The following is a 22,204-nucleotide window of genomic DNA, read 5'->3' on the forward strand; positions in this document are numbered from 1 at the left end:
GAGATCCAAACACAGGAGAGTCATGTTGAAAAAGGCTTCTCAATGACATTTTATTAAACCATGTTGGGCTCGTGTATAATTCTTATTCCATCATATAAAATATTACTAAAGCAATAATAAAAGGCGTATTTATTTACAATGTGTAGAATATCGCACTTGAATATCACACCAAATCATCGAACAGTCACATTTTACTGGCTGTCAACCAGACAGTGTCCACCAGACGGCAGTTTTTCTAAGGCGGCCTTGTTCCAGTTTAGATGTTTGGGGGTTTTAGGGGCAGTTTCCAAAACAAAAATAATGCCTAGTCCTGGACTAAAAAGCATTTTTGATTGAGATTCACCATTGAGCCATTAGTCCAGGACCAGGATTAATCTGTGTGAGAAAGCACCTCTGAGTAGGAGACAGACCAATGAAAAGACAGATATATGCCTTGCTAAGAAGAGGAATGTCCCTTTAACGTTTGTCAGCAGTGAGAGAGATTCAGGGCCATGTGAGGCCTGGGAAGACCTTTGAGGTCAGCCGAGTCGGTCCAGTAGGCCATGTTCTATCAGTTTGATGTCTTCCACGTCATCTTTTATCACACTGATCAGCTGACTCAGACCCTCCTGCTGCTGCTTTAGGTGCTGTGGAGAGGAGAACGGAGAGACACTCGGTCAGCAATACTGACCAACCACACGCTTAGAACCACTGACGGACTAACGGCAGACCACACATCTGTAAGCAGACAGACAAAACACTTCCCTAATTTGCATAAACATATACATGCAGTATGTCTTGCCCATAAAAATAGAATTTTAACAGTCTCACCTGTCTGATCTCTCTGAGAAGGTCCCCATCCACACTATATCGTTCCTCTGAGCGCACCGCCCCAAAGTGGTTCTGCATGCGGATCTGAGACATCAGCTCGTTCAGACGCCCCTAATAGAGCAATAACCATTTCAAGTAAATTTTAGACATGGTCCTCAAATTACATGAGAAATACTGTACATCCAATAAGAAAAGAGCAGGGTCATCAAATCTGAATCAGTGAGAGGCGACAGGTTGCATAGCAGTTAAGAGCATTGGGCCAGTAACAGAAATGTCGCTGAGTTCCCGAGCAGACTAGGTGAAAAATCTGCTGATGTGCCCTTGAGCAAGGCATTTAACCCTAATTGCACCTTTAAGTCGCTTTGGATAAGAGCGTCATCTAAACTACCAAAATGTAAATAGGTAGGGTGTCCAGAGTTGCAGTTAAAAGTCAGCTTTTAGTAGTCACGTAGGGCATAGCGGAGTGCCAGCGTTTGTATGGAATAACCAGATGTTGCAGTGAACTTACCTTGAACTGCGTGGGGGCGTTAAGTTCACACTGGATGGTGTCCAGCTGCACTCTTAGGTGCTCCTCATCCACCTGGATGGCATAGCCACTCTTCCTCTGAATCTCCTGCTTGATCAGCACCTACATTCACACACACAGTTTATACACCAAGGCTGTCCCCGACTAAAAAAAGAAATCTTAGTTTTGCTGGTACTATTTAATTTAATGAAGCTGCCAGTTGAGGACTTGTGAGGCGTCTGTTTCTCAAACTAGACACTCTAATGTGGTTGTCCTCCTGCTCAGTTGTGCACCGCGGCCTCCCACTCCTTTCGATTCTGGTTAGAGACAGTTTGCGCAATTCTGTGATTTTGAGCCTATAATCAAACCCACAAATGCTGATGCTCCAGATACTCAAATAGTCTATAGAAGGCCAGATGTATTGCTTCTTTAAATCAAGACAACAGTTTTCAGCTGTGCTAACATAATTGCAAACAGGTTTTCTAATGATCAATTAGCCTTTTAAAATTATAAACTTGGATTAGCTAACAACGTGCCATTGGAACACAGGAGTGATGGTTGCTGATAATGGGCCTCTGTACGCCTATGTAGATATTCCATAAAATAAATCTGCCCATTCCAGCTACAATAGTCATTAACAATATCTACGCTGTATTTCTGATCAATTTGATGTAATTTTTTATTTGCTTTTCTTTCAAAAACAAGGACATTTCTAAGTGACCCCAAACTTTTGAATGGTAGTATGTATGCATGTGTATATATTACATACACGCACGAATGCACACACAAAAGTTTGGATATATCTACTCATTCCAGTTTTTATTTTTTTTTTTTTTACATTGTAGAATAGTGAAGACATCAAAACTAAGAAAACACATAATGAATCATGTAGTAACCAAAAACAAGTTTAAAAACAAATCAAAATATATTTTAGATTCTTCAAAGTAGCCACCCTTTGCATTGATGACAACTTTGCACACTCTTGGCATTCTCTCAACCAACTTCATGGAATGCATTTCAATGAACTGTTGTGGCTTGTTAAAAGTTCATTTGTGTCATTTCTTTCCTTCTTAATGCATTTCAGCCAATCAGGTATGTTGTGATAAGGTAGGGGTGGTATACAGAAGATAACCCCATTTGGTAAAAGACCAAGCCCATATTATGGCAAGACCCGCTCAAATAAGCAACGAGAAATGACAAAGACATGAAGGTCAGTCAATCCGGAAAATTTCAAGAACTTTGACAGTGCGGCACAAAAAACATCAGGCAATATGATGAAACTGGCTCTCATGAGGACCGCCACAGGAAAGGAAGACCCAGAGTTACCTCTGCTGCAGAGGATACGTTCATTCGAGTTACCAGCCTCAGAAATTGCAGCTTAAATAAATGCTTTCGAGTTCAAGTAACAGAAACATCTCAACATCAACTGTTCAGAGACTGCGTGAATCAGGCTGTCATGGTTGAATTGCTGCAAAAAAACACTACTAAATAATTAGAGACTTGCTTGGGCCAAGGAAAACAAGAAATGACATTATACCGGTGGAAATCTGTCCTTTGTTCTGATGATTCCAAATTGAGATGTTTGATTCCAACCGCCGTGTCTTTGTGAGTCGTAGAGTAGGTGAACAGATGACCTCTGCATGTGTGGTTCCCACCATGAAGCATAGAGGTGGTGTGATGGTGCTTTGCTGGTGACACTGTCAGCGATTTATTTAGAATTCAAGGCACACTTAACCACCATGGCTACCACAGCATTCTGCAGCGATACACCATCGTATCATTTGTTTTTCAACAGGACAATGACCCAACACACCTTCAGGCTGTGTAAAGGCTATTTGACCAAGAAGCAGAGTGATGGAGTGCTGCATGACCTGGACTCCACAATCACCCAACCTCAACCCAATTGAGATGGTTTGGTTTGGCAGAGGGAAGGAAAAGCAGCCAACAAGTGCTCAGCATATGTGGGAACTCCAATAATGTAGGAAAAGCATTCCAGGTGAAGCTGGTTGAGAGAATACCAAGAGAGTGCAAAGCTGTCAAGGCAAAGGGTGGATATTTTGATTTGTTTAACACTTTGGTTACTACATGATTCCATATGTGTTATTTCATAGTTTTGATGTCCTCACTATTATTCTACTGTGTAGAAAATGGTAAAATAAAGAAAAACCCTTGAATGAGTAGTGGTGTCCAAACACACCTACTGGTCACATTGTGACTGGTACTGTATATTACTGCTCGACTAAAATAATCTTGGTCGACCAACAGCCTAACGACCAAACAATCAACTAATTGGGGTTAGCCCTATTATACACACAGTTAAATAATTAATTTAATCAAGACAGCTAACTTCATGATAATCTGTTGGCATTCAAAATATTTTTACACACCGCAGTACCAGCTGACAATAGCCAGGTGACTTGACTTTATTATTATGTATGGCATATACCTGTAGTACTCTGTGAGAGAGATCCATCAGCTTCCTCTTGTATTGAGCGATCTTAGCCACTGTTGTTGCCTGGTTCTTCTGCAGTTCACTGATGTCATTAGAGATGATCTGGTGAAAGATCACAGGAAACGTGTACATAACTACATAGGAGGAACCCACCTACAGCATATAAAGGAGGGTACTGAGAAGCATGTGAGGCAGTACAGGAAAGCTGTAACAAAGGCCAGCATAACACAGCTCCCCTCCTGTATTGGTCTTAGTAGCCAGATGTGTCTCTCAGTCTCCTTTGCACAGTCCTTTAAGCTGGATAAGAACCAACAACCTAAGGTTCTTTATTAATTTTATGGTCCTGCAAATTCCCTATCCCTCTACACTCTTTTATAACACTTCTAGAAGCAGTGCAATTGTAGAGGAAAGCAGCAGGACTCACGTCTACTCTGGACTGGTGCTGTTTGGTCATCTGGTCCTGAATCTTCAGTCTGCGGAGTAGTTCTTTGAAACCAACCATGGGGACGGGGATCAACCTGTACGATTACGAATATCATCAGTTCCATATACAGTTTCAAAATGATCATCTAGCTCAGAAGAAGTAATGATAACAACCTTTTAATAACCTTGATTCACATTAAACAACTTACTTGTCCGCATCAGGGTTATCCACCTTTGCCTGTTCCCAAATGATGGGATCCACACCTGAAAACAAGCAACAAAACTCTTGAGTCATATACAACAGTCACATTCTTAGTGCTACATGTGGACCAAATAGTCCATACGCTGTTGTTTCAATAAACCATTAAATGAAACCAAACTGAAATCCATGAAGCCACAGCTGTTGTACAATAGACATCTGGTTATCTAAAAGACATGGCCTTGTTGCCATGCTCAGACGTTGCATGCATCAAACCAATGGTTGCGTGTCAGATCATTGACTGTGTCGTCGGGCACCAGGTTGCTATAACATGATGTGCTTAAGTTGATATGGAAAATACCTATTTCACGCCTAAAATCTGGCATGCATCAGCAACGTCTGAGCCGGGGAACAAGACCATGCTCTCAACGAAATGACTCAGTTAACTTCTTATGGCTGCAGTGGCAGTATTGAGTAGCTTGGATGAAAGGTGCACAGAGGTGCCCAGAGTAAAAGGCCTGCTCCTCAGTCATAGTTGCTAATATATGCATATTATTATTAGTATTGGATAGAAAACACTCTGAAGTTTCTAAAACGGTTTGAATTATGTCTGTGAGTATAACAGAACTCATAGGCAAGGCAAAAACCTGAGAAACAATCCAAACAGGAAGTGGAAATTCTGAGGCTGGTGGATTTTCAACCAAGCTCCGATTGAAATCCCAGCGAGATATGGATGAGTTTTCACTTCCTATGGCTTCCACTAGATGTCAACAGTCTGTAGAACTTTGTCTGATGCCTCTACTGTGAAGGGGGGCCGAATGAGAGAGGAATTAGTCAAGTCTGCCATGATCTGACCATGCTTTCACCATGCACGTTCACATAAGAGGGAGCTCTGTTCCATCGCTCATCTGAAGTCAATGTAATTCTCCGGTTGGAACGTTATTCAAGATTTATGTTAACAACATTCTAAAGATTGATTCAATACATCGTTTGACATGTTTCTACTGACTGTTACGGAACTTTTGGACATTGTCACGTTTTAGTGAACGCGCTGTGACTTTGGAATTGTTTACCAAACGCGCTAACCAAAGTAGCTAATTGGAAATAAATAACGGACATTATCGAACAAATCAAGCATTTATTGTGGACCTGGGATTCCTGGGACTGCATTCTGATGAAGATCATCAAAGATCTTATTCCAAGATGGCTTAGCAGTTCAGACGTCATTTTTGTCCTCGTACTGTCTTGTCCTGTATATATATATTTACACCTTCTTCGCATATCTTTTAATTATCCAAGAACCCAACTACAAAAGCTTTCCTGCAACCCGCCTCACCAATTACAACAAAAAAAGTATTATTTACCTCAAATCTGAAAATCCACAGTGAAGCTAACCAGGGGCTAATCAGAAGTTAGCCAGAAAGCTAACCAGAAGTTAGCCGAAAGCTAGCCGAAAGCTAATTTGAAGCTGCCCAGAAGTTAGCCGGCTTGCTGGCTAGCGTTGGTGTTTCAGCTGCCCACGTTTTGTGGTCATCAGCTATTCCTTTAGCTCGATAATCTACCGGCACTTTTGTGCAACGCGACTCGGACCGGAGCATACCGGGCCTTTTTTTTCTCTCAGTTTCCCCGGATTTCAGCCGCAGGCTCTGGACATTTGCACCTTGATTTCGCAGCTAGCTAGCTGCAAACCGTGTGACTACTGGCTTACGTCGATCCCGGAGCAAACTTAAATTATTCCGGAGCTAGCCAGCTGAGGAGTTCCATCAGCCATTCCTGGGCTACAGTCACCTATCCGGACCCGGGTTTTTTTTTTTTTTTTTTTGCAGATACGGAGCCCCACCGGGCTTTCACGATTGACTGCCGACGTTATCTGCCCGAGGGAGTTATCCAACTGGCACCTCCGTCGCGACGTTACCTGAACGCTCACCTGGGGCCCGCTAATCGTTAGCTGTCTTATCGGCTGCTATCTTAATAAGTATTTCGGACAATTATTATTATTTTTTTTTTCTTGGGTCACTATATCTATTTTGCCAATTGGATTGATCCCCTCTACAAGACACGGAACCCCACTAATCTACCGACGGAAACGCACGAGGTGTCTAAAAATAGACCTCCATCCTATGCTATCTTGCTACCGATAGCCATCTACCCGGCCAGCTGTCTGGATCGCCGTGACCCCAACCAACCTCTACTCACTGGACCCTTATTGATCACTCGATTAAGCATGCCTCTCCTTAATGTAAATATGCCTTGTCCACTGCTGTTCTGGTTAGTGTTTATTGGCTTATTTCACTGTAGGGCCTCTAGCCCTGCTCACTATACCATATCCAACCTTTCATTTCCACCACCCACATATGCGATGACATCACCTGGTTTCAATGATGTTTCTAGAGACAATATCTCTCTCATCATCACTCAATACCTAGGTTTACCTCCACTGTATTCACATCCTACCATACCTTTTTCTGTACATTATTCCTTGAAGCTATTTTATCGCCCCCAGAAACATCCTTTTACTCTCTGTTCTAGATGCTCTAGACGACCAATTCTCATAGCTTTTAGCCGTACCCTTATCCTACTCCTCCTCTGTTCCTCTGGTGATGTAGAGGTGAATCCAGGCCCTGCAGTACCTAGCTCCACTTCTATTCCCCAGGCGCTCTCTTTTGATGACTTCTGTAACCGTAATAGCCTCGGTTTCATGCATGTTAACATTAGAAGCCTCCTCCCTAAGTTTGTTTTGTTCACTGCTTTAGCTCACTCTGCCAACCCGGATGTTTTAGCCGTGTCTGAATCCTGGCTTAGAAAGACCACCAAAAATTCTGACATTTTCATCCCCAACTACAAGATTTTCAGACAAGATAGAACGGCCAAAGGGGGCGGTGTTGCAATCTACTGCAAAGATTGCCTGCAGAGTTCTGTTTTACTATCCAGGTCTGTTCCCAAACAATTTGAACTTCTACTTTTAAAAATCCACCTCTCTAAAAACAAGTCTCTCACAGTTGCCGCCTGCTATAGACCACCCTCTGCCCCCAGCTGTGCTCTGGACACCATATGTGAACTGATTGCCCCCCATCTATCTTCAGAGCTCGTGCTGCTAGGCGACCTAAATTGGAACATGCTTAACACCCCAGCCATCCTACAATCTAAGCTTGATGCCCTCAATCTCACACAAATTATCAATGAACCTACCAGGTACCACCCCAATTCCGTAAACACGGGCACCCTCATAGATATCATCCTAACCAACTTGCCCTCCAAATACACCTCTGCTGTTTTCAACCAAGATCTCAGCGATCACTGCCTCATTGCCTGCATCCGTAATGGGTCAGAGGTCAAACGACCTCCACTCATCACTATCAAACGCTCCCTGAAACACTTCAGCGAGCAGGCCTTTCTGATCGACCTGGCCGATGTATCCTGGAAGGATATTGATCTCATCCCGTCAGTAGAGGATGCCTGGATATTTTTAAAAAATGCCTTCCTCACCATCTTAAATAAGCATGCCCCATTCAAGAAATTTAGAACCAGGAACAGATATAGCCCTTGGTTCTCTCCTGACCTGACTGCCCTTAACCAACAGAAAAACATCCTATGGCGTTCTGCATTAGCATCGAACAGCCCCCGTGATATGCAACTTTTCAGGGAAGCTAGAAACCAATATACACAGGCAGTTAGAAAAGCCAAGGCTAGCTTTTTCAAGCAGAAATTTGCTTCCTGCAACACAAATTCAAAAAAGTTCTGGGACACTGTAAAGTCCATGGAGAATAAGAACACCTCTTCCCAGCTTCCAACTGCACTGAAGATAGGAAACACTGTCACCACCGACAAATCCACTATAATTGAGAATTTTAATAAGCATTTTTCTACGGCTGGCCATGCTTTCCACCTGGCTGCCCCTACCCCGGTCAACAGCACTGCCCTCCCCTCTGCTACTCGCCCAAGCCTTCCCCATTTCTCTTTCTCCAAAATACAGTCAGCTGATGTTCTGAAAGAGCTGCAAAATCTGGACCCTTACAAATCAGCCGGGCTAGATAATCTGGACCCTTTCTTTCTAAAACTATCTGCTGAAATTGTTGCCACCCCTATTACTAGCCTTTTCAACCTCTCTTTCGTGTCGTCTGAGATTCCCAAAGATTGGAAAGCAGCTGCGGTTATCCCCCTCTTCAAAGGGGGGGACACTCTTGACCCTAACAGCTACAGACCTATATCTATCCTACCCTGCCTTTCTAAGGTCTTCGAAAGCCAAGTCAACAAACAGATTACCGACCATTTCGAATCCCACCATACCTTCTCCACTATGCAATCTGGTTTCAGAGCTGGCCATGGGTGCACCTCAGCCACGCTCAAGGTCATAAACGATATCTTAACCGCCATCGATAGGAAACAATACTGTGCAGCCGTATTCATTGACCTGGCCAAGGCTTTTGACTCTGTCAATCACCACATCCTCATCGGCAGACTCGACAGCCTTGGTTTCTCTAATGATTGCCTCGCCTGGTTCACCAACTACTTCTCTGATCGAGTTCAGTGTGTCAAATCGGAGGGTCTGTTGTCCGGGCCTCTGGCAGTCTCTATGGGGGTGCCACAGGGTTCAATTCTTGGACCGACTCTCTTCTCTGTATACATCAATGATGTCGCTCTTGCTGCTGATGATTCTCTGATCCATCTCTACGCAGACGACACTATTCTGTATACTTCTGGCCCTTCTTTTGACACTGTGTTAACAACCCTCCAGGCGAGCTTCAATGCCATACAACTCTCCTTCCGTGGCCTCCAACTGCTCTTAAATACAAGTAAAACTAAATGCATGCTCTTCAACCGATCGCTGCCTGCACCTGCCCGCCTGTCCAACATCACTACTCTGGACGGCTCTGACTTAGAATATGTGGACAACTACAAATACCTAGGTGTCTGGTTAGACTGTAAACTCTCCTTCCAGACTCACATCAAACATCTCCAATCCAAAGTTAAATCTAGAATTGGCTTCCTATTCCGCAACAAAGCATCCTTCACTCATGCTGCCAAACATACCCTTGTAAAACTGACCATCCTACCAATCCTCGACTTCGGTGATGTCATTTACAAATTAGCCTCCAAAACCCTACTCAATAAATTGGATGCAGTCTATCACAGTGCCATCCGTTTTGTCACCAAAGCCCCATATACTACCCACCACTGCGACCTGTACACTCTCGTTGGCTGGCCCTCGCTTCATACTCGTCGTCAAACCCACTGGCTCCAGGTCATCTACAAGACCCTGCTAGGTAAAGTCCCCCCTTATCTCAGCTCGCTGGTCACCATAGCAGCACCTACCTGTAGCACGCGCTCCAGCAGGTATATCTCTCTGGTCACCCCCAAAACCAATTCTTCCTTTGGCCGCCTCTCCTTCCAGTTCTCTGCTGCCAATGACTGGAACGAACTACAAAAATCTCTGAAACTGGAAACACTTATCTCGCTCACTAGCTTTAAGCACCAGCTGTCAGAGCAGCTCATAGATTACTGCACCTGTCCATAGCCCATCTATAATTTAGCCCAAACAACTACCTCTTTACCTACTGTATTTATTTATTTTGCTCCTTTGCACCCCATTATTTCTATCTCTACTATCTCTACTTTTTTAACTTTTTTTTTACTTGCTATATTGTATTTACTTCGCCACCATGGCCTTTTTATATTTTTATTTATTTATATATATATATTTTGTTTGCCTTCACCTCCCTTATCTCACCTCACTTGCTCATATTGTATATAGACTTATTTTTCACTGTATTATTGACTGTATGTTTGTTTTACTCCATGTATAACTATGTGTTGTTGTATGTGTCGAACTGCTTTGCTTTATCTTGGCCAGGTCGCAATTGTAAATGAGAACGTGTTCTCAATTTGCCTACCTGGTTAAATAAAGGTGAAATAAAAAAATTAAAAAAAAGGGAAGGGAATATTTATCATGTAATTTCTGGTTTCTGTTGACTCCAACATGGCGGCTAATTTGACTATAGTTCTGAGCGACGTCTAATATTATTGCATGGTTGGCTTTTTCCGTAAAGTTTTTTTTAAATCTGACACAGCGTTGCATTAAGGAGAGATATCTATAATTCCATGTGTATAACTTGTATTACCATCTACATTCATGATGAGTATTTCTGTTGAAACGATGTGGCTATGCACTATCACTGAATGTTTTTGGAACTAGTGAACGTAACACGCCAATGTAAACTCAAACAAAACATACATTTATCAAACAAAACATACATGTATTGTGTAACATGAAGTCCTATGAGTGTCATCTGAGGAAGATCATCAAAGGTTAGTGATTCATTTTATCTGTATTTGTGCTTTTTGTGACTGCTATCTTTGGCTGGAAAAATGGCTGTGCTTATTCTGTGGCTTGGTGGTGACCTAACATAATCGTTTGTGGTGCTTTCGCTGAAAAGCATATTTTTAATCAGACACTTTGGTGGGATTAACAACAAGATTACCTTTAAAATGGTATAAGACACATGTCTGAGGAATTTTATTTATGAGATTTCTGTTGTTTTGAATTTGGCGCCCTGCACTTTCACTGGCTGTTGTCATATCATCCCGTTACCAGGATTGCAGCCATAAGAAGTTAACTTAGTTGAGATGGAGGTGAGAGAAGAGAGAGTATGGGGAAGACACACACACAACCCAACTTACCTGCTGGTGCATTCGCCAGCAGCTGTTTGAGCTGTGCTGGTGAGAGCTCAGTGCGTGTAACAGACATGAAAACTGCTAGCTGTGTGAGCTGGGCCTTGGTGTTAGCCTGCTCTACATAGCTGTACAGTGTTGTAGCTGGGATCCTCTTAGATGTGCCGTTAGGAGAACGCTCCACCACATAGATCACCACCTCCGTCCTAAAAAGAGAGAAAGACAGGCATTCAGTGTTACATGGTCTACTTACAGGGCTTCTAAATGTTCACTAATTTGAAAAACAAGAAAATGGCAGCCCTGCCACTTGGTTTGCTATCAAAGTGAGTATTTGGGCTGGAGAAATGTATTCCTGTTAATAGGTTCACAGATTGAACAATGGATGCAAAGACTGACACATCACGAGGTCAACGTGATAGACAACCATACTACAAAGTATATTCTCTGTTGTGTACCTATAGACTGTGTCTGGTAGTGTCTACTACTACTCACTGGTCATCAGGCAGGGCTTTGACTCCCTCTACGTTGACGGTGAGAGTCTGGTTCCCTCCCAGCACCTTGTGTAGAGACTCAACCAGCTGCTGCTGTTGGCTACGGACATCAGCCTCCTTCTTATTGAAGGCCAGGACAACCAGACCATCCTCATCCTTACTGCCTGGGATACAGCTGTAGCCTACCGCCTTGCAGACAGAAACAGATATGATAAATTAGCAGTTTGTGACCTTTGTATTCTCTAGATAGAACTTTGGTGGTCTCTCTTATGCCGACATATTTGTGACAGTTAATTGAACTCCAAAGCACTGGTCTACACCACTGCAGTTACCTGAAGACTGTAAAAAGGAATAGTACAACAAACCTCATCAACATGTGAAAACTAGTTTAAGATTAAAACAGCAATTTGCTTTATTAAAATAGAAAAACACTTAATGTCAAAATATGCTGATACAAGGCATTACCTTGAACCTGCAGAAAGGGTTCTCCTGTGTGAAATCTACAGGGGGGAGTTGGTTGTTGAAGTAGCCCTTGCCTGTTCCCCAGAAGGCCTGGAGCTGATTCCACTTGGCCAAGATGGCATCTCTCTCATCCCCAAGCAGGGTGGGGGCAGACAGGGCGTTAGCTGTGTGGACGAGCTGATTAGACTGGGCTGGGGCCTGGGCCTGCTGCCCAAAAAAGCTTCCTATATAGCGCAACACAAAAGAAAACTTAGGTATCCTAGCAAATCATAACTTGTTTGGTTTGCATACACCAGGGGACAATCGCAATAGTCTTTCCTTAATTCCTCCTTGCGTTCTCTCCTCGTCTCCGTCTCAAATCGTTGGATCTTCTGTTCCCTCTAAGGTTAAGGAAGCGAGGAGAGGACCCTAGGAATTGAGGAAGGACTTTTGAGATTCACCCCTGCTCTTAGCCAGAGGAACACTTACCTTGCTGTTGCTGCTGTGGCTGGATATTGAAGCCACCAAATCCACCTCCTAGAGTTGTCCCCAGACCTGTTCCAAACCCAGCTGCAGCAGTAGTGCCAGTGCCCAGCCCAGAGGAGAACCCAAATCCCTTATTCTGGGTATTACCAAACAGTCCTCCTGGAAGGAGAAATAATTATATCAATAAAACCATTAAAATGGAAAATATAAGGATTTGTTGAGTATTTTGGCATAGAATCTTAGGTTAGGGTTATAGTGTGTTGGTAATCTAAGAAGAGAGAGGCTCGGGAGAGGCTATGGCAAGGAGATAACATGTTATGGTAGTGCACCATCTAGTAGTTGCCATGCAGAATAGCAGGAGCAAGCAGAGTGGGACAAGGCCGTTCCTGCCCTGGCTCTCTCAGTCTGTACCCAGCCCTGCCCCAGCGAGTTCCATAGTCCTGACCTGTTGTGCTTGCAGGAGTGGCGAAGCTGAAAGTTGACCCAGGCGCAGCAGCGGATGTAGTGGTCGTCCCAAAACCCCCAAAAGCACCTGAGCAAGACAAACCAGACCGTCAGAGAGAGATAAGAGAGCATGGATGAATGGATGGATAATGGAAAGAAAGATGAGGGAGGGCGTAGAGATTAGGGTTGCAAAGAGTCGGGAACTTTCCGGAAATTTCCATGGGAAGTTAAGCCCGGAAATGTTGCTTAAATTCATCAAAAAAGTTTGCTTATAACAGTGAACCTTTTTTTGTGGAATACACACAAGGCAATTCGAGGTATTGTGGCATATTTTGGTTAAACTATGCCCAATTCAATGGAATTGCAACCCTCTGCATGCACAGTGCGTTCTTCCATCACATGTACAGCTGATTCTCAAGATCTTGCACACTAATGAGATACTATTGAACCAACACTACTATACTGTCTGAGCCAAGGACTACATACTTTCTGGTAAGTTTTGATCACAATACTGGGTGGGGTGAATGTATTTTATATGACATACATTATTTTATATGACATACATTATTTTTTGTTAACTAGTAAATAGTAACCTACAGCAACGTGTGTTTAAATTATTTCTAACTTGTTAACAATTTCTGCTAGTTAGGATTTGCTACCATGTGGGTTTTTAGCTTGCTTGAACCTGCTAACTGAGTGTTAATTCACCTGTTTCCATACATGTTTCATCTTATAACATTCATCTTACAAAGGAGTTGTTTAATCTAACTGCTTAACTATTTATCTGTACATGGAATTGTATATATATATTTTTTTTAATCTAATCTTTACAGGAGAATGCCACGGGCACTATCTGATGTGTGGAGATATTTCACTGCAACTAATGCAGAAGGAAAAGCTGTGTACATTTGCAAACACTGTGCCAAATCATATGTGAAGAATGCTACAAAGATGCAGAATCATTTGGCCAAGTGAAAAAAGTTCCCTCATGGCTACAACTACTACCTCTACTTCTATTTGAGGTGAAAATGATGAATCAGACACCTTATCGATAGCAACAGCTCATGGTCCTCCTGGAATCATAAGTTTTTTTTGACTCAATGGAGGAATGTAGTCAGAGAAATGCTGATGAATGTCTTGCTCGAGCACTGTATGCAACTGGTTCACCTCAGATGCTCACAGGCAATGTGTATTGGAAGATATTTCTGAATGTTCTTCGCCCAGCATACAACCCTCCAACCAGACATGCTTTATCTACTAATTTGCTGGATGCAGAGCTAAACAGAGTTCAAGTGAAGGTCAAGCAAATCATAGAAAAAGCAGACTGTATTGCAATCCTCTCTGATGGGTGGTCGAATGTTCGTGAGCAAGGAATAATTAACTACGTCATCTCCACCCCTCAACCAGTATTCTACAAGAGCACAGACACAAGGGACAACAGACACACCGGTCTCTACATTGCAGATGAGCTGAAGGCAGTCATCAATGACCTTGGTCCACAGAAGGTATATGCTGCGAACATGACGGCTGCTTGGTCTAAAGTGGACGAGTCCTACCCTCACATCACACCTATTGGCTCATGCATTGAATCAGCTCCTCAAGGACGTCATGGCACTGAAAACAATGGATAAACTCTACAAGAGAGCCAAGAAAATTGTTAGGTATGTGAAGGATCATCAAGTTATAGCAGCAATCTGAGAAGAGTACCACATTCAAGCTGCCCAGCAACACCCGTTGGGGTGGTGTTGTCATCATGTTTGACAGTCTCCTGGAGGGGAAGGAGTCTCCAAGAAATGGCCATATCACAATCTGCCGATATGGACAGCCCCATCAAGAGGATCCTCCTAGATTATGTATTTTGGGAGAGAGTGGCAAGTAGCCTGAAACCTATAGCAGTAGCCATTGCACAGATTGAGGGAGACAATGCCATCCTGTCTGATGTTCAGACTCTGCTTGCAAATGTAAGAGAAGAAATCCGTACTGCCCTGCCCACTTCAGTGTTGCTCCAAGCAGAGGAAACTGCTGTTTTGAAATACATCAAAGTGTGAAGACTTCTGCCTGAAGCCCATACATGCCGCAGCGTACATGTTGGACCTCAAATATGCTGGCAAGAACATACTGTCTGGAGCAGAGATCAACAAGGCCTATGGTGTCACCACTACCTTGTCTCGCCAACATGGCCTGGATGAGGGCAAGGTTCTTGGTAGTCTGGCGAAGTACACATCCAAGCAAGGACTTTGGGATGGAGATGCAAATTGGCGGTCGTGCCAACATATCTCCTCAGCCACCTGGTGGAAGGGACTTTGTGGATCTGAGGCTCTTTCCCCTGTTTCCTCCATCATCCTCCAAATCCCACCAACATCAGCCACCTCAGAGCGCAACTGGTCCTTGTTTGGGAACACACAGATCAAAGCACGCAACAAACTGACCAATACAACGGTTGAAAAATTGGTGGCAAATTGAGGCTTTTTGAGCTTGACAATGAGCCATCCCCAACAAGGTTGGAAAGTTGACAATGAAGATGAGGCCTCAGAATCTGATGTTCAAGAGGTGGACATTGAGGAGGTCCAGGGAGAAGACATGGAAGCCTGCGAGGAAGACAACCAAAGCTTTAGTTTCTAGACTATCATTTTACAGATGTATGTTAAAAACGTGTTTGGGAGATGCGATGGATCATTGGTGATCATTCAAAATTCTCTTTTGTTGTTCAGTGAAATCGTCCCATGTTTAGAGTCAACTCATTTAATTAAAGTTCAATTCATACCTAAATATTTTTTTTCATTTCTATTGGAAGGATTTAATCATTTGCAATTATGTCTACTTATGATAAGGTAAAAGGTTTGTATGATATGGTAAATATATCCAATGCAAAAAACATCTACATTTAAATGGTATTAATATTAATTTGAATATATTCCCATTAATTCCCATATATCCCACGTAAATTTTCCACCTCTAAATATTCCCCAAAATGTGCAACCCTAGAAGAGATCAATTGATTTCTCTAAGGGAGGGGTCCCTAATGCTTTTTTAGAGTGGAGAAGATAAATACTCTTGAGAAATAACACAGAACATGTCATGTGCCTGCCAGGCAATCAGTGGCCTAACAGATTCAGGAAAATGCGATAAGAAACACATAACATATTCCACAAAAATAATCTAGCACGCCTTTCCCAACTCCGTAATCAGAGCCCACCAGTTTGACACAGGGAATGTGCTAACAAAGGCTGGTGTAGCGGATAGCGGATATATCCAAAACAGGCAACATGCAAAACATCTTTAGATGAGCATTTAACATATGCATAGGGTGAGATGGAGATATACAAAAACACCATACCAAAATAATACACAGTTGTGTAGGGATAAATGGAAAGTACAAATGTGTGCTGTAGACATACTAGACGGATTGACTGATTGATAGATTAATATAAAAAAATATAAAAAGGCATCTACCTGCGCTAGCCAGGCTATTACCAAAATTGAACACAGTGGCTGCTGTGGTAGCTGCACCAAAGCCCCCAACATTAAAGCTGATTGCAGCCGCATTGGGAGCTGCTGCATTTAATCCAAACCCCCCAGAACTAAACCCACCAGACGTGGTGCTCCCGGCTCCCAGCCCCCCAAATCCTTTAGCCAGCAGGCAGGCAGGCAGCGAGAGAGAGAGAGAGAGAGAGAGAGAGAGAGAGAGAGGGGTGGAGAGGAGGGTTAGTGTAGAGAAGAGCACCGCGACAGTCCCACAGTGGGATAAAAGCTTCAAACACATTGTATGTACAAGAGCACACCTGGTAGCGTCATAACAGTGATGTTTTCAGTTGAAGGAATTACTAACAGCCACAAATTAACAGCCACAAACCTCAACTCCCTGCTCTGTTAGTCAGTTAATTAATAAGATACTACTAGTATTATGCTGAATACACTGGTGTAGTTGGATGGTTATTTAGTAGTAACCATATTTCACACTTATGTGGTAGGCTGGTAGCCTGGGTGCCAGTCTGTTTCTACTCTCTTGCCAACTTCTTATAGTTTCGTAAATCCCAGACCTAGGGCAGCAACAGCACTAGGTCTGGGAAACGTGACAGATTCTCTTGGCAACTTCAAAAAAGAAAAGATCCTGGGGAGTTCTCTTCAAACAGACAACTCTCCCAACAAATCACGAGTTTGGGTAGGCAAGGCTCAAAATGTAGGCAGGGATTGTGCTCATGAAAAACGTACCATAGACAGACATGCCAGAACGTCGAAATTCTATACCTAAGTTTGCAGGCAAAACCTTTGCAGTGGTTTCAGTGTAGGTAGTTGAGGCAAACTAGTAAAAAGCACTCATTTAAAAAACCTCTATGATCTTCATCTTGCTAGCTACTATTGTGTGTCCAGGAGACGTTTACGCTAGGGCAACAAGCAGATAAAGCAGTTATATAAGCCGAATGTCCCAACTCTGCCCTTTCCTCTATTCCAAACTGACTTTGTATATGTACAGACATGTTAAGCTGGAAGGCAACCAGTCTGTCTAAAAAGACTAAACTATTTATGTAATTGTCATGCTATGTTTGGTTTGCCAATGAAGTAAGCAAGAGAACAAGCAGATCTGGTACAAGGCTAGTTGGCTGGTTAGTTAGCAAAGTCAGCGTAGCTGTGTCAAACTGATGTAGTGGACAGTGGAGTGTCCCAGTCTTACCTGTGGTGGTGGTGCCAAAGCCGCCGAAGCCAGCGGGGGCCGCAGCAGTGGTGGTGGTCCCGAAACCAGGGGCTGCAAGACCTGCTATAGCCAGGAAGAAAATGATTTAATTCTTTACAATGGGGAAGAACCACAACAAACTCATCAGGGAGAGGAGAGAAAGAGCAGGATGAGACAGTGCAGTTCAAAATGCCCCTTCACTGCCATGAATCAGTGAAAGTCTGTGGGGCCAGGGCCATTGCATTGTACTTACTGCTGCTGAGTCCGAATATTTCAGTCATCCTTTGCCAGAATTCTGTTCCCTTTCACCACCCATGTATTCACAGAGCCCCAATCAAAGATGCAAGACAGTCCCCAGGGCCTAAACAGTGGTATTAGAATACTGCCAGTGAACCTTGTCTCATCATTCTTGCCAACTAGACGAGGGAAATTATTTCTCATGCTCCACCACATTTCTCAAGGTCCTGTTCATGTTTAATCATCAAGTCTTTTGTGGGGTGCTGGAAGAGTGATCTGCTTTATTTGCAATCATAAAGGTCCTTAATCGATAGACTACAAAAAGTAGATCTTTGTTGGATAAAGCAACCTCATTTATTCAGCATTGGAAATTGCAGCATAAGCATGCTATTGCTCCTACGGACTGTGCTGAACTTGGTTGAGCTACTGTTTACTCAGCCTGGGATTATTTGAGAAACCTCTACACCGGTCTACATTCTCAAGCAAGTAGCCTAGCTAGTTAGCAGATTACTCTTATTCTTCTGAGTGATGAGAATGCATTTTGGGGAATGGGGAAGCTGCTGTGCCTTGAAAATGAGCATATTTACTACCAAATCCCGATGAGGCACTGGCGGTGTGCTGTTGTTTTGGCAGCAAATGAACCAAATTAAAATACGTTAGTGTCTTGACCAACAACAAAATATGTAGTCAGACAGTGGAATGTTATGAGGATGGATGAAGAAGTGGATAAAGTTGATTCCGCCATGGGCAACTGCATCCCTGATAGAGGTCGACCGATTAATAAGGCCGATTTCACGTTTTCATAACAAACGAAAATCTGTATTTTTTTTTTTTACACCTTTATTTAGTCAGTTAAGAACACATTCTTATTTTCAATGACGGTCTAGGAACGGTGGGTTAACTGCCTTGTTCAGGGGCAGAACTACATATTTTTACCATGTCAGCTCAGGGATTCAATCTTGCAACCTTACGGTTAACTAGTCCAACGCTCTAACCACCTGCCTCACAAGGAGCTTGCCTGTTACATGAATGCAGTAAGAAGCCAAGGTAAGTTGCTAGCTAGCATTAAACTTATCTTATAAAAAACAATCAATCAAGCAATCATAATCACTAGTTATAACTACATATAGTTGATGATATTACTAGTTTATCTAGCGTGTCCTGTGTTGCATATAATCGATGCGGTGTGCATTCGCGAAAAAGGACTGCCGTTGCTCCAACGTGTACCTAACCATAAACATCAATGCCTTTCTTAAAATCAATACACAGAAGTATATATTTTTAAACCTGCATATTTAGCTAAAAGAAATCCAGGATAGCAGGCAATATTAACCAGGTGAAATTGTGTCACTTCTCTTGCGTTCATTGCACGCAGAGTCAGGGTATATGCAACAGTTTGGGCTGCCTGGCTCATTGCGAACTAATTTGCCAGAATTCTACGTAATTATGACATAACATTGAAGGTTGTGCAATGTAACAGGAATGCTGTTTTCGGTCGACCTCTAATTTGTACCTTGTCAGCTCGGGGATTCGAACTTGCAACCTGTCGGTTACTAGTCCAACGCTCTAACCACTAGGCTACCCTGCCACCCCAATACTAAGTTACCTATTAGAACATCCAATAGTCAAAGGTATATGAAATACAAATGGTAGAGAGAGAAAAACTCCTATAATAACTACAACCTAATACTTCTTACCTGGGAATATTGAAGACTCATGTTAAAAGGAACCACCAGCTTTCATATGTTCTGAGCAAGGAACTTAAACGTTAGCTTTTTTACATGGCACATACTGCACTTTTACTTTCCTTTCCAACACTGTTTTTGCTTTATTTAAACCAAATTGAACATGTTTCATTATTTATTTGAGACTAAATAGATTTTATTGAAGTATTATATTAAGTTAAAATAAAAGTGTTCAATCAGTATTGTTGTAATTGTCATTATTACAAATATATATATAAAAATCAGCCGATTAATCAGTATCGGCTTTTTTTGGTCCCCCAATTTGCTAAATGACTTAAATGTAATGTAAATGTAATAATTGGTATCGGTGTTGAAATATCATAATCAGTAGACCTCTAGTGAATACTCATCATAGGAATGGAACACCCTGGATATAAAACGTGTTTTTAACGCATATTTAATAGCGAGGGACACAATCAACCCGAGAGATGATGGAAATGCCTCTGATGTTAAAAATATATATACAAAATATAAAAAAGCGTGAATCGAAATATTTTACAGGTAGGGATCTTTCGGCAACTAGCCATCTAAAATTAAAAGTCAGTCAACATGTTAATTTAAATGGTCATTTAAATGGCTAGTTGGGAGACCAATATAAATTATCCGTGCCATTTGAGAAAATCCTGCAAAATTAGTACAAAACCAAAGATATTGATACGTTTTATGCAATTGATCTTGTGTCACTGTGTTGACTATACACTTTTAAACTAACATCACCAATCTGAGGGAAAATTTATGTGTAATTCCCGCCAATTTGATGTGGTCAATACGCCAATTTGTGTAATGTAGGAACACAATCATAACATCATGGAAAGAAGCATATGGTAAAATAATTCAATATCCTAATTTAGGATAATAGTAAATTAAGCAAACTCAGATGTTATCACATTGCTATATTCCTCTCTAGTTTAACCAATTAGAGATTTAAAAAAAAGTATCCAAGCACAATTTAACCAGGCGATCTAAACTAGAACGTCTATGCGGGAGGATGAATGTTTGATGTCCTTACACTTGCTCGTCCGCAACATAAGGGGTTCAACAGAATGTTGCTGACGACTAGGTAGCTAGTGTAGTTAGTTAGCTTCGCTAGTTAGAAAGCTTACAACTGGCCGTTTAAATAGCAAGCGGACTTAAATCGATGATCCTCCATTTATGTGAGAATAGTTCATACAAGCTGACTAGATAGCGAGTGTATGAACATTCTAGTAAACTAGCTAACTACTTCGTTAGCTAACCTTAACTGGCTTGACCTGCAGTCAAGGCCGCTTTTCTTACTTTTGTGGTTTCGTTAGCTGTGGCGTACGTAAATGAAATCATAGCCATCCGTCCATCACAATATCTGCTGTTGATAGTAATGTAAAGTGCTTTCTAATAAATTCGATATCAATAGATGGAAATATCTCCTTACTTGCGGGGTTGGTGGCAGCGCCGCCAAAGTTGAACGCCATGATTACTCCTGTTCACAGCAAATTGAGTCCGTGCAGGAAGTGTCGTTTGATTGTATAGTTCCGCGAAATAATTTATTCTTCTTCCTTTATTAGGTTTAATGGTGGTTGGCATCCAATAAATGTTGCATTACCGCCACCTACTAGACTGGAGTATAACTCCTTTATAATTTTGCTTAACAAAAAAATGTAACAGATAAACAAATACCCCACTATCTAACACTACACTCACAAAAAAAAAACAGCATACTCCAATGTTTAAATATATTTAGTCCTACTTCAGGCCAACAGCCTGAAAGGATGGGACACCACTCTTCTGACGTTCAGTCTTGCACACCCAAATACCTCTCTGCATCTGCCACCACAACCTTAATTTTCTGTGACTTACATTCCATCCCTGCAGTACAGTTCATAACCATTGCTATAAATGCTAACTGAAACATATATCACTTGTTGGTTTATCCCTCTGTATTGGTACAGATCTACTACTCACACCTACTACTACTTTCTTCACTGCATCAGCATATGACAACCTCTGCACTACTATAACCTTGGAAACCTCAACCTGCCTCTCTCACATGGGACATTTCTGATCCCCAGCCCCATGAGCACCCGTACAATTAACATCCACCACTACTTTCCCCAATGCTATACATTCCTTTGTCTCATGCCCTTCTGCACACATCTCACACCTAGGAACCTTCCTCCTACACACTGCTGCCACATGCCCAAAAGCTTGACACCTGTAAAAACGTAATATATAGCATCACAAACACCGGGAATCTTCCCCTACAGTTGGTCAGCTTTCACATTTACCACTACCCCAGTAATCACTCCTTTGAATTGAATTTATTTTGGGTAACAGACATATACAACAAAGTGTACAATGTGGACCCAAAGGATATTACTTAAAAGTATGAATTAAAATGCTTGTTTCCAAAGTGGTTCTCGATGGTAAATATGGCGCCCTTTTCTTGTGAGCAAAACAATTCACATCTCTTGCCCCCATTCGTTTAACGCAGACTCTCTCTAACTCTCTTGAACCAGCAGAAACACAAACAATTATCACAAAACCACTTCTGGTTACTCTCACCGATTCCACAGCGCCCAACTCTGTTTTCACTCACCCTGAAACCACAAATGGATCAGCCAAAAGGCAACGGTCCACTTTTTCCAAAAACTAAA

The 22,204-nt window shown here is 42.2% G+C and overlaps 1 protein-coding gene across 5 annotated transcripts; it reads right to left on the bottom strand.

Annotated features, from left to right (window-relative positions):
* Positions 1 to 20: 20 nt before the first annotated feature.
* nup54 (nucleoporin 54) lies at positions 21 to 21,068 on the bottom strand. Of its 5 annotated transcripts, none has more exons than XM_055875658.1 (14): positions 20,983 to 21,068; positions 17,593 to 17,673; positions 16,374 to 16,547; positions 12,922 to 13,008; positions 12,480 to 12,635; positions 12,015 to 12,235; positions 11,551 to 11,738; positions 11,068 to 11,264; positions 4,400 to 4,454; positions 4,192 to 4,285; positions 3,762 to 3,869; positions 1,319 to 1,438; positions 811 to 921; positions 21 to 626 (listed from the first exon to the last, which is right to left on the bottom strand). In XM_055875658.1, exons 1-14 carry the CDS (start codon positions 21,020 to 21,022, stop codon positions 519 to 521), a joined length of 1,740 nt encoding a protein of 579 aa, XP_055731633.1. In that variant the 5' UTR covers positions 21,023 to 21,068; the 3' UTR covers positions 21 to 518. The 5 variants fall into 5 exon arrangements, with proteins under 5 accessions (XP_055731633.1, XP_055731634.1, XP_055731632.1 ...); XM_055875659.1 differs by having other exon boundaries at positions 16,512 to 16,547; positions 17,593 to 17,676; XM_055875657.1 differs by having other exon boundaries at positions 17,593 to 17,676.
* Between the last annotated feature and the right edge of the window lie 1,136 nt (positions 21,069 to 22,204).

The sequence above is a fragment of the Salvelinus fontinalis genome, chromosome 21 (genome assembly GCF_029448725.1).
Source record: "Salvelinus fontinalis isolate EN_2023a chromosome 21, ASM2944872v1, whole genome shotgun sequence".
Classification (NCBI taxonomy): Eukaryota; Metazoa; Chordata; class Actinopteri; order Salmoniformes; family Salmonidae; genus Salvelinus; species Salvelinus fontinalis.

Coding starts and splice junctions, on each gene's coding strand:
- nup54 (XM_055875657.1), bottom strand. CDS start 21,022: ATGGCGTTCAACTTTGGCGGCGCTGCCACCAACCCCGCAA. Junction 4,455..11,067: donor GCTGGCGAATGCACCAGCAG/GTAAGTTGGGTT, acceptor GCTTGTTTTCAG/GTGTGGATCCCATCATTTGG. Junction 922..1,318: donor ACGCCCCCACGCAGTTCAAG/GTAAGTTCACTG, acceptor TTGCTCTATTAG/GGGCGTCTGAACGAGCTGAT.